At 43.7% G+C, this 12,742-nt stretch overlaps 1 protein-coding gene across 1 annotated transcript in view; it reads left to right on the top strand.

The window, feature by feature from the left end:
- The window catches only part of LOC146557337 (titin-like), a 178,885-nt gene that overhangs the window by 150,609 nt on the left and 15,534 nt on the right, over positions 1 to 12,742 (top strand). Inside the window, exons 204-222 of the mRNA XM_085248349.1 lie at positions 65 to 361; positions 602 to 1,189; positions 1,288 to 1,590; positions 1,708 to 2,004; positions 2,094 to 2,381; positions 2,506 to 2,811; positions 2,958 to 3,260; positions 3,346 to 3,651; positions 3,780 to 5,543; positions 5,700 to 5,993; positions 6,204 to 6,488; positions 6,590 to 6,889; positions 6,996 to 9,062; positions 9,186 to 9,488; positions 9,578 to 9,883; positions 10,342 to 10,632; positions 10,747 to 11,046; positions 12,014 to 12,319; positions 12,433 to 12,735. Coding sequence (XP_085104475.1) covers positions 65 to 361; positions 602 to 1,189; positions 1,288 to 1,590; positions 1,708 to 2,004; positions 2,094 to 2,381; positions 2,506 to 2,811; positions 2,958 to 3,260; positions 3,346 to 3,651; positions 3,780 to 5,543; positions 5,700 to 5,993; positions 6,204 to 6,488; positions 6,590 to 6,889; positions 6,996 to 9,062; positions 9,186 to 9,488; positions 9,578 to 9,883; positions 10,342 to 10,632; positions 10,747 to 11,046; positions 12,014 to 12,319; positions 12,433 to 12,735 — 9,207 coding nt within the window. The remainder of the gene's footprint in view (positions 1 to 64; positions 362 to 601; positions 1,190 to 1,287; positions 1,591 to 1,707; positions 2,005 to 2,093; positions 2,382 to 2,505; positions 2,812 to 2,957; positions 3,261 to 3,345; positions 3,652 to 3,779; positions 5,544 to 5,699; positions 5,994 to 6,203; positions 6,489 to 6,589; positions 6,890 to 6,995; positions 9,063 to 9,185; positions 9,489 to 9,577; positions 9,884 to 10,341; positions 10,633 to 10,746; positions 11,047 to 12,013; positions 12,320 to 12,432; positions 12,736 to 12,742) is intronic.

The raw sequence follows: 12,742 nt of genomic DNA, 5'->3' as shown, positions 1-12,742 counted from the left end.
TTCTTTAAAAACATCATAAATCAATATTATGGACTTAATAAAATTGTCCTGCTGTCTGTTATAGAGGTACCAAGTCCACCTATGAAACTTGGAGTTGCAAATGTTACCAAGGACAGTGTTACTATTGCCTGGACCAGACCAGAATATGATGGCGGAAGCAGAGTCACTGGTTATCTTATTGATGCCCTGGAGAAAGGACAGACCAAATGGGTGAAATGTGCCACTGTGAGGATCTTGACTCACACAATCAAGAGCCTTAGGGAAGGTGCTGAGTACTTTTTCAGAGTCCGTGCTGAGAACCATGCTGGACTTAGTGAACCCAAGGAGATGATCGTTCCAGTTATTGTCAAGGAAATACACGGTATTGTTGCTGTCTTTACTTTAAACTTTTCAGATTACACATATTACATAATGTACATTTCTGACATGCTATGTCTATGTATAATTAATCCTAATTATAATAATTATAATAATCCTAATTTATATAAATGGGCAAGTTTTTAAAAGCTATGGTATTTCCGAAATAATAAACATTATTATTGTTTTACTAAGCTGCCATGTCTTACCACAGTCCTGTGTTATTATTTTTCTTTTCCAACAGAGGCTCCAGAGTTTGACCTAAAGAACTACCCCAAGAATACAGTTTATGTAAGAGCAGGATCCAATCTGACCTTTGAGATTCCATTAACTGGCAGGCCCATGCCAAAGGTCACTGTTTCCAAGAACAATATTGTCATTAAGGGATCCAAGAGGCTGCTGACAGAAGTAACTCCAGATAGTTTAATCATCACCCTAAATGAAAGTGTTTCAGTGGATGCTGGCAAATATGAAATCACAGCCTCAAATGCAGGAGGTACTACCAAGATTTTCATTATCTTCGTTGTGCTGGACAGACCTGGACCTCCTGTTGGTCCAGTTCAGATTGGAGAAGTTGGAGAGACCACAGTGTGTCTGAAATGGACTCCTCCAGAGTACGATGGTGGCAGTCCTGTTACGAATTATGTTGTTCTTAAACGTGAAACCAGCACTCCTGCCTGGGTAGAGGTGTCGACTACCATTGCCAGAAGTGAGATCAAGGTGACTAAGCTGACTAAAGGAGAGGAGTACCAGTTCAGAATTAAGGCTGAGAATCGTTATGGCATCAGTGATCATATTGACAGCAAGCCGGTCATGATAAAGCTTCCATACAGTAAGCCACTTTATCCTGTATCTTCAATTCCAATTCTTCTGTTTTATGAACAAGGCATCTTTGTTAATGTATTCTAACAAGAGTGTGTTCTGTAACAGCTGTGCCTGGACCTCCATCCACACCTTGGGTTAGCTATGTATCTAGAGAGAGTCTCACAGTCTGCTGGAATGAGCCAGTTAATGATGGTGGAAACCCTGTAGTTGGATACCATCTCCAGATGAAAGAGAGGACCAGCATCCTTTGGCAGAAAATCAATAAGACCCCAATCCCAGGAGACCAGTGGCGTGTCACAAACATCTGCCCTGGTCTTATCTATGAATTCAAGGTGGCAGCTGAAAATTCTGCTGGTATTGGAAAAATGAGCAAAACATCAGAAGAAGTGCTTGCTATTGATGCCTGTGGTCAGTATTTTAAGTATTTAATTTTTGCAGTTTTATGCCTTAATTATATGAGCTTACAACTGAAAATCTTTGCAGTTACTTTATTAAACTTTGATCTTTCTCACTTTAATAACACAGAACCCCCGGCAAATGTTCATGTCACCGAAGTCACGAAGAACTCGGTCAGTCTGGCCTGGCAGAGGCCTCCATATGATGGTGGCAGTAAGATTACTGGTTACAGTGTAGAAAGGAGGGAGGCACCCAGCGGCAGATGGGTGAAGGCCAACTTTACAAACATCATTGAGATGGGTTTCACTGTATCTGGACTGACCCAGGATGAGTCTTATGAGTTCAGAGTTTATGCTAAGAATGCAGTTGGGTCTGTCAGCAATCCATCTCTCATTGCTGGACCAGTGACTTGTGTTGATGCATGTGGTGAGCATATAATCCAAAATTATATGGACATTTATTAATTACTTGTAATAATTTTATTTATACACTTGTATAAATGTTTCTCGTCACAGGTGCCCCAGCTATAGACCTTCCTCCAGAGTACCTGGATGTAGTTCAGTACAAAGCTGGAGCTACAGTTAAGCTCAGAGTAGGAATTATTGCCAAGCCTCTACCAACGATTGAGTGGCTCAAGAATGGAAAGGAGCTAGTAACAACCTCCACTGTGTCTGCTGAAAGCACAACGGACTCTTCTGCTGTTCTGATCAAGGATGCAACTCGCAATGACACAGGTTCATATGAGATCAAGATTAAGAATGTTCTGGGGTCAGCATCTGCAACCATCAGAACTGAAATCCTAGGTATTTATAAGTTATTGATTCTCACATTTCCTTACATCTGAATTCCTAACCAGTTTAAATCCAGACTATAAAGCCTCCATCATCTCATCCATCCATGTTATTTTAATTTTTTATCTTTCCTTAGACAAACCTGGACCCCCAGCTGGCATTATTAACTTCAACTCCATCACAGCAGAAAGAATTATGTTCAGCTGGGAACCTGTGCCTGAGTGTGATCAGGGAGGCTCCAAAGTCACCCACTACATTGTTGAAAGACGTGAAACCAGTAGAGTGGTGTGGTCAACAGTTTCTGAAAGGTGTGAACAGACGTACATTACTGTTGGCAAGCTGGTCCGTGGAAATGAGTATGTATTCCGTGTAATGGGTGTTAACAAGTATGGAGTTGGAGAACCACTGGAGTCAGAGTCTGTCATCGCTAAGAATGCCTTTGGTAGGTTTCACTAGAGTGGCATGGAATCCACAGCAGCTATCCTCTGTGTTTCTTCTTCTTTTTAACACATTTTATTTTTATCAGGCTTTTTTGTCATTAACTTCACTGTTATGTGATCTTAACATACCTATTGTCTGTTCTTAAAGTCACTCCTGGGCAGCCTCATACCCCTGAGGTGACCACCATTACAAAGTCCACTATGGTGGTGGAATGGGGCAAACCAGGTGTGGATGGAGGCAGTGCAGTGACAGGCTACTACCTGGAGAGACGAGACAAGAAGAGCTTGCGCTGGATCAGAGTTTATAAAGAGCCTGTCACTGACGCCAAACAGACAGTTTATCACTTGACAGAAGGAAATGAATACCAGTATCGTGTGTGTGCCATTAACAAGGCCGGAGAGGGACCGTTTTCTGATGCATCAGACTATTATAAGGCTGCTGACCCAGTTGGTAAGTACACTTAGATTCACAGATTTACCACAAAAGTAATGATTACTAATCTACACTCCACTTAACAAATACATGGTACTTACAGATCCACCAGATGAGCCTTGCAAGTTAAAGGTGGTGGACTCTACCAAGACTTCCATCACTTTGGGCTGGTCCAAGCCAGAATGGGATGGAGGAAGTGAGGTCACAAGTTACATGGTGGAAAAGCTTGTGGAGGGAGAAAAAGAATGGGCTATGATTACCTCCAAAGGAGAGGTCAAAACAACAGAATATGTTGTCCACAATTTAAAACCAAATGTTAACTACTTCTTCAGAGTCTCTGCTGTCAATTGTGCTGGTCGCGGAGAGCCTCTGGAGATGACTGAACCAGTGCAGGCTAAGGACATCCTGGGTAAATTCATTACTTATTGAAAATAAAATAAATCGTGTCTTCAGTGTACAGCATGTGTTTCTTGTTTTGTATTCATGTTGCCCACATATAGTTTCCCCTGTATGACCTTCTATATACTCCCTTCCCAGAGGAGGCCCAGATTGACTCTGATGTTGCCATGAGAACTCACTACATTGTGAAGGCCGGCAAGGATGTTGAGCTGTCTGTTCCATTGAAGGGCAGACCTGCGCCCACTGCCTCTTGGAGCAAGGGAGAAGAATGCATTGACCACGATCCCAAATATGAATTCCACCATTCAGACACAAGCACAGTCCTTGTTATGCGTGAGGTGACCAAGCTTGATACTGGAAAATATATAGTAAAGATAGAGAATGGTGTGGGTGAGCCCAAGACAGTGACTCTGTCTGTCAAAGTCCAAGACACCCCAGCTCAGTGCAGGAACCTGGTCCTGAAGGAGGTGACCCGTGGAAAGGTGACTCTCTGCTGGGAGGCCCCACTTCTTGATGGCGGTGCAGAGATTACTAACTATGTTGTGGAGAAGAGAGACTCATCCAAGAGATCATACTCTATGGTGACAAACAAATGCACAGACACAACATACACCATTGAAGATCTTTCTGAAAAGACATCCTTCTTCTTCCGTGTCTTAGCAGAGAATGAGAATGGTATCGGTGATCCATGTGAAACACATGAACCTGTTAAGGCTACAGAAACTCCAGGCCCAGTCAAGGAGGTTTCAATGAAAGATTCATCAAAGACCTCCATCACTCTCCAGTGGCTTAAACCAGATTACGATGGTGGTAGTATAATCTCTGACTACATTATTGAGAAGAAGGTCAAGAATGAAGATTGGTCATTAGGAGGAACAAGCAGACAGTGTGAGTTTGAGGTAAAGAAACTGAAGGAGCACTCGAACATGTTCTTTAGAGTTGCTGCCAGGAATGAGAAAGGACATGGAGATTTTGTTGAAATTGGACCTATCAAGGTCATTGACTACATTATTACACCAGAGGCAGACCTTACAGAATATCCACATGGTAGCATCAGCATTCGCCTGGGTCACAATGTGCACATTGAACTGCCATACAAAGGCAAACCCAGACCTTCTGTTCTTTGGATGAAGGACAGCCTGCCGCTTAAAGAGAGTGATCAAGTACGCTTCAAGACAACAGAAAACAAAGCCACCCTAATGATTAAGAATGTGAAGAAGGAGAATGAGGGCAAATACACCTTAACCCTTGACAACAAAGTGAACAGGAAATCCTTCCACATCCGTGTCATCACACTGGGACCACCATCAAAGCCTGTTGGACCTATCCGACTGGACGAAGTGAGAGCAGAAAGCATTATGATCTCATGGGATGAACCAAATGACTATGGTGGTGGAGACATAACTTGCTACACCGTGGAGAAACGTGATACCTCCCAAAATGACTGGAAGATGGCCTCCTCCAGTGTACAGGATACTCAATTCAAAGTCTCCAACCTTATCAAAGGTGTCCAATACCAGTTTAGAGTGTGTGCTGAAAACAGGTATGGTGTCAGCGAGCCTCTGCTTTCGCAAATGGTTATTGCCAAGCACCAATTCAGACCACCAGGCCCACCAGGCAAGCCGATTGTATACAATGTTACCAACGATGGTATGACCATTCAATGGGAGAAACCTATCTATGATGGTGGCACCCCTATTCAGGGCTATCATGTGGAGAAGAAGGAGAAGAATAGCATTATGTGGCAAAAGGTGAACACTATGTTGATCAAAGAAACAGATCACAGGATTTTGGAGCTCATTGAAGGCCTTGAATACTCCTTTAGAGTCTATGCACAGAATGATGCTGGGTTCAGCCGAATGAGTGATGAGAGCAAACCAATCATGGCCGTCAGTCCAGTTGGTGAGTATTAATTCAGACCATGACATAAATCCCTTTGTTACACTAGAAAAATACAACATGCTGGAAATTTTGCATGTTATGTATAAAATCTGAGAAAAATGTTGTCGGAATAAAAACACTGTGGCAAAGAGTTAAAAGGTGCATTATGCATTTCAGATCCTCCTGGCCAGCCTGATTACACTGATGTGACTAGTGACTCAGTGTCACTGAAATGGGATGCACCCAAACGTGATGGCGGTAGCAAGATTGTTGGATACAATATCGAGAAACGCCAAGGACATGGACGCTGGTTCAAGGCCAACTTGACTGATGTGCACGACTGTCAGTATACCGTCACTGGATTGGCAATAAATGAACGCTATGAGTTTAGGGTCATTGCCAGAAATGCCATGGGTGTTGTCAGTCCTCCATCCAACTCTTCTGGCATGATTGCTGTCAGAAGTGAAAATGGTGAGTAATAGCAGGAAAGAGCTTGGACAGTGTAGATATTGGGGAAGCATTAAATCAGAGTTTAAAGGGTAAATAGTATAGTTGAAGTCCAATGCTTTTGTTTCCCTTGGTTGCTACCCATGTTTTCCTCAGCTCATTTTTCCAAGAATTACCTCTACATAGCTTACTAAAGCTGCCCGCTGTAAACTAATGCCTTTTTTCCCAAACCAGCTCTTCCAAACATTGAGTTTGGCCCAGAGTACTTTGAAGGTTTGACAGTCAAGGCAGGAGACAGCATCAGGCTAAAGGTGACCATCACTGGACGCCCAGTTCCCAAAGTTGTCTGGTTCCGAGAAGGTGTGGAGATTACAAAAAAGATGATGGACATTATTACAGTTCCTGGATCCAGCACCCTCTTTGTCAGGGATGCTGATCGTTCACACTGTGGGCGCTACACTGTGGAAGCTACCAATGGGTCTGGAACCAAAAAGGAAAACATCCTTGTTCAAGTCCAAGGTTTGCATTTTTGAAAGTTTTCTCCCTATACTTCAGTATCAATATTTACCATTCTATTCATTTGTATTCTAACTTAACTTTCTCACAACTATTTGACACAGATACACCTGGCGAGCCTGTTGGACCGATCACTTTCAGTAACATCTCAGAGGGCAAGTGCAGTCTGTCTTGGAACCCACCAGAGAAAGATGGTTGTTCTGAGATTTCACATTACATCATTGAGAAGCGTGAGACAGCCAAGATTTCGTGGGCATTGGTGTCTGATGAATGTAAGGAGTGCACCTTCCACGCAACCAAGCTCATTAAGACTAATGAGTATCAATTCAGGGTCTCTGCTGTTAACAAGTTTGGAGTTGGCAGACCTCTGGAATCCAGTCCCATCATTGCACAGATGCAATACAGTAAGTTGTCATTTTGGAAGGTTTTAAAAATCAACATATGGAAGTTTTCAAATCTATATTACATTTATTTAGTCATTTCCACTCACTATTAAAATTGTTTCCCCAGCCACTCCTGATGCTCCAGGCACTCCTGATGCAACTGAAGTTACAGGAGAGAGCATCACCTTGTCCTGGACTCCTCCAAAATCTGATGGAGGAAGCCCGATTCATTATTACATCCTGGAAAAACGTGAAAAGAAGACTGTCCGGTTCTACAAGGTGATCACCAAGAAGCCTATTACTGACTGTGCACATAGGGTTATCAACCTGACAGAGGATATGGAATACGAGTTCCGTGTTATGGCTGTAAATGATGCTGGTGTTGGAACTCCTAGCAACATCTCTTTACCCATCAAAGCCGCTGAGCCAAAAGATATACCTTGCGCTCCATCAGTGGTCTGTGTTTCGGACTCCACCAGTACCTCCATCAGTTTGGAATGGACCAAGCCTGCTGACGATGGAGGCATGGAGATTCTTGGCTACATAATTGAAATGGTGAAGGGAGAAGAGGTGGAATGGAAGAGAGTAAATGAGGAGCTTGTAACTGAAACAAATTATGTGGTGACAGGTCTGCAGACAGGGGCTGAGTACAAATTCCGTGTTGCAGCTGTCAATCATGTGGGTAGAGGTGAAGACAAGGAAATTCCAGAGCCTGCTCAGGCAGTAGATAGGCTAACAGTGCCACAGGTAGATATTGATGCTGCCTTTAAGCAGACACACATTGTCAAAGCGGGAGGTTCAGTGTGCTTGGGCATCCACTTCAGAGGAAAGCCTATTCCTACTGCCACTTGGGTGAAGGAGGAAGGAGAGCTCAGTGTCATGTCAGAGGTAACAACTACTGATGGTTACAGTTCTCTGAGCATTGAAAACTGCTCTAGAAATGATACTGGCAAATATACTGTAAACCTAGAAAATTCCAGTGGTAGCAAGGCTACTACATTTGTTGTAAAAGTCATGGACACTCCTGGACCTCCAGAGGCTGTTGCCTTCATGGAGGTGACCAGAGGCTCAGTCACACTTATGTGGAAATCTCCTCTTAATGATGGCGGAGCCAGAATCCATCACTATATTGTTGAGAGGCGTGAGGCTAGCCGCCGCACTTGGCAGCAGTCCGGTAGCAAATGCACACAGCACTACCTAAAGATACAGGACCTGCTGGAAGGAGTGCCATACTTCTTCAGAGTCTCAGCCGAGAACCAGCACGGTGTGGGTGAGGCATTTGAGCTGACTGAGCCTGTCATTGCCACTGCAGCACCATCAGCTCCAAAGAGACTGGATATCCTCGACACCACAGACAACTCTGTGTCACTAGGCTGGCTGAAACCAGAGCATGATGGCGGTAGTCGCATTCAGTGTTATGTCATTGAAGCTAGGCCAAAAGGTACAGACAAATGGGTAGTTGTTGGCAACACCAAAAATCTGACCTATGTTGTCGAAAAGCTCAACAAGGGTGATGAATATGACTTCTGTGTGAAGGCTAAGAATGAAGCTGGTTATAGCAAGCCCAAGGAAACTCTGGCTCCTGTGCTGGTCAAAGAGCCTCACATTGAACCTGCTGCTGACCTCAGTGAAATCACCAACCAGCTCATCACATGCAGGTCTGGAAGCACTTTCACCATCGATGTTCCAATCAGTGGCAGACCTGCTCCTAAGACCACCTGGAAGTTGGAGGAAATGAGACTGAAAAACACAGACAGAGTCTCAATCAAAGTTACTAAGGACAGAACCAGTATCTCAGTTAAGGAGGCCATGAGAGGAGATGGTGGGAAATACCATCTGACTCTGGAGAATGTGGCAGGAACCAGAACGTTTACTATTGAAGTTAATGTCACAGGCAGACCCAGTCCTCCAAGTGGACCAATAGAAATCTCATCAATTACTTCTGAGTCCTGTGTTGTTAACTGGCATCCACCAGAAGATGATGGTGGCACTGACATCACCAACTACATCGTAGAGAAGCGTGAATCTGGCTCAACGGCCTGGCAGCTCATCAACTCCAGCGTGAAGCGCACCTCTCTCCACGTCAGTAACCTGACCAAATACATGCAGTACACATTCAGGGTCTCTGCAGAAAACAGATTTGGTGTCAGCAAGTCCACTGAGTCTGAGACTATTGTCGCTGAGCATCCTTACAGTAAGTGTTACTCTATAATGTTACTTTTGAGCTTATGAATTTATAATATTCATTTCCATCCTATTCCATAAGATTCTTATGTTGAACTTGAATAAAACAGCAATACCTAATTTCTGATCACAGCACCTGCAGGTCCACCGACAAAGCCTATAATCTTTAATGTCACTGCTAATACAATGACACTGCAATGGGAGGAGCCCTACCATGATGGTGGAAGCAAGGTGACTGGTTACTGGATTGAGAAGAAGGAAAGGAACAATATCCTGTGGGTGAGGGAGAACAAGATCCCTTGCTTTGAGTGCTCTTACAAGGTGGAAGGTCTGGTGGAAGGCCTGGAATATCAGTTCAGGGTTTATGCCATGAACAGTGCTGGACTGAGCAAAGCTAGTGAGGCCTCAAAGGGAGCAGTTGCTCAAAACCCTGTTGGTGAGTTTAGTATCACACCATGAAGAGTTACTAAATTAATATGTTTTTAGACAAAAATGTCTGACAAACATTGTTGATTTGTTGTTTAGATCCACCGGGTAAGCCTGAAGTCACCAACGTAACAAGGACCACAGTATCCCTGAAGTGGTCGTCTCCACTGTATGACGGTGGCAGTCCAATTGTGGGCTACATCATTGAACGCAAGCCATACACGTTGACTGGCGAGGGCCGCTGGCTGAAGTGTAACTACACCAACGTGACTGACAACTTCTATACTGTTACTGCGCTGGGAGAGGGAGAGCCCTACGAGTTCAGGGTTATTGCCAAGAATGCCAACCAGGTCTTCAGCAGACCCTCTGAGTCCACCGGCTCTGTGCAGTGCAAAACTGACTTTGGTAAGATTTGAGACCATGACACAGTTTCATCAACATGCCACAAAATAAATTCACAGTAAAATGAAACTTGTGTTTTCTGCTAAATCAGTGTAAGCAATCAAACCGAGTCCCCAAAAGTTGATTCTGTTCATCTGGACGTTTTCAGTGGGAGAAACATTTTGTCACTCATCCAGGTGACTCCTTCAGTCTCAGCTGACTGCAGGTTTCCCCAATCTTATAACCAGTACATTTGACTCAGTGGTGCTAGTTTCAGCCATTATGCAAATGTACTGTTTATAAGACAAAACGTTTCTCCTACTGAAAACGTCCAGATGAACAGAATCAACTTTTGGGGATTTACTTACCTGGATGATTGAGCATGCATCAAGACAACCAAACCAAGACCAAAATATTTTCAAGACATGTCAATTCAGTTTAAACAAAGTTTCAAAACCCTGTACTTCATAACCACTTGACAGAGCCTCCAAAGGCCCAGCTTGACAGCAAGCTGCTCTCTGAAACTGTGATGGTCCGGGCTGGTTCAGACCTGGTTCTGGATGCTGCAGTGGGTGGAAGACCTGATCCTAAGGCTTCTTGGTCCAAGGGTAACAGAGAGCTGGACTTGTGTGAAAAGTACCACTTGCAGTATACCCCGACTAGAGCCATGGCCATCATCAAATTCTGTGACAGAGATGACACTGGAAAATACATCCTCACAGTCAGGAACGTAAGTGGAACCAAAACTGCAGAAGTCAATGTCAAAGTGCTTGGTGAGTGGCTTTTTATTTTTAACCATTTATTTTAATGCATTCACAAATTACACTGGACGTGTTCATTTTGAACATCCTAGCATCTAAGCATTCGTACATCTGGCTTTCTTTCAGACACACCTGGAGTTTGTGAGGGCAGCACTGAGATCAGTAAGATAACAGAGGAATCCTGCACTCTGAGCTGGAAGCCTCCTCTTGAAGATGGTGGTGATGACGTCTCTCACTACATTGTGGAGAGGCGTGACACAAACAGACTTAACTGGGTAATAATGCATGCCGAATGCAAGGAACTGACCTGCAACATCACCGGGCTGATGAAAAACACAGAGTACCTGTTCAGGGTGCGGGGAGTCAACAAGTACGGGCCTGGAGTCTATCTCCAGTCAGAGCCCATGGTCGCCAGAAACACCTTTAGTAAGTATAACAGCCACATCCTTATGAAACAATACCTAGTTAGTTACTGACATCATCGTACAATCCGAGCGCTGCTTTTTTAAATGTTACACAAAAAACTACAAGAGAAACCCACAAGTACTGGTAGTACCAATACACATTCATTTCAAGTTTTCAATCAGACTGGTGATCGGTAACCAGATTTTCTTTGTTTGACAAAGACTATCTGTAATACATTTCCTAATTCCTTCACCCACATTAGGTCTGTTTCAGATTTCCAGGATTGAACAGTGTGGGTCAGAAAATGCCCTGGCATCATAAAGTGTGAGATACAGATGCTGTTAAACATTTGGCAAACGAGGCGAGAAGTAATTTAATCTCATATAGTGGGAAAAATACAGTCTGTGAACACTGAATTACATTAGAGTATGCTGACCATTCAAGGTGATAGTTTTGGTATTTTTCAAACTTTTATTCACACTTCACCTCCCAGTCTACCCAGAATACATCTGAAAATGCACCATTCAAGTTTTGCTGGATGGTGTGAAGTTAAAAACCCAGCTTCTTAAAGAAGGACAGTAAATGTCCCGACAGTTTAAGGAGCTGTGTGATGTTTTTGCTGTGCAGTGGAGTCCTAAACAACTATGCCTATGTTGTAACAGGGTGCAGGCTTAAATGTCCACTGTAGTTGTTGGAAAGCACTGAGGAATGCTGAACTGATAACTGAAAAATGTTGAGATACTAGATAGTGCAATCATTTTTATGGTATTAATGCATCCCACCACTGAAAGAGGGAAGTCTGTTTCATTTTCCTGTCCCAGAAGTATTTCTTTTTTCTTACGCTAAACAAAAGTAAATGGAGATACAGAAGCTGTCAGGTTTGTGCCTCCATATAATCAAAAGGTTTTTGATGTATTTTGATTTGCAACAATAGTTACTCTAGATTCTTTGTAAATTAACTCTGCATCACCTGTCATCTCTCCTGCAGCTGTGCCATCTCCTCCTGGTGCTCCAGAGATCCTGGCATCAGGAAAGGACTTTGCCACCATTGAGTGGCTGAAACCAGAGAGCGATGGAGGTAGCCCATTGATCCATTACTTAGTCGAGAGACGTGAGAGAAAGAGTGCTCGCTGGGTGAAGGTGAACAGAGATGGTGCTCACTTAGACACCACGCTGAAAGTGTCCGGTTTGACTGAAGGCAACATCTACCAGTTCAGAGTGACGGCCATCAACAAGGCTGGAGAAAGTGAGCCCAGCGAGGTTTCTCTATATGTTGTCTGCAGAGTGCCAACATGTAAGTCGAGTTTGTTCAGTAACAAAAACTTCCACATTTTTATCCATTTATATTGAATTATCAGTGAATGCATCATGATATCTCTACTATATCTTTTTATGCTGTTCCTTCAGGTACCCCTGCTCCTCCTTCTATTCCTCGTATCACTGACACACACGCTGACAGCATCAGCCTGGCCTGGTCCCGACCCGTAGAGGATGGAGGAGCTGATGTGATTGGCTATATTCTAGAGATGAAGGAAGTGGGAGCAGAAGAATGGAAGAAGGCCCATGAAAAGACCCTGCGTACCACAGAGTATGTAGTAACCGGACTTTCAGCAGGCAAGAAGTACTGCTTCAGAGTGGCCGGCATTAACATTAATGGTACAGGAGACTTCAGTGACCCATGTGCTGAGACCGAGCCAGTGGAGAGAATTGGTAAGTA

The sequence above is a fragment of the Mchenga conophoros genome, linkage group LG16 (genome assembly GCF_057382185.1).
Source record: "Mchenga conophoros isolate Kocher_MC1m ecotype Shallow Benthic linkage group LG16, M_conophoros_male_GT1.1, whole genome shotgun sequence".
Lineage (NCBI taxonomy): Eukaryota > Metazoa > Chordata > Actinopteri > Cichliformes > Cichlidae > Mchenga > Mchenga conophoros.
The sequence above is the reverse complement of the archived record's forward strand: the minus strand, read 5'-3'. Positions and strand labels throughout refer to the sequence as shown.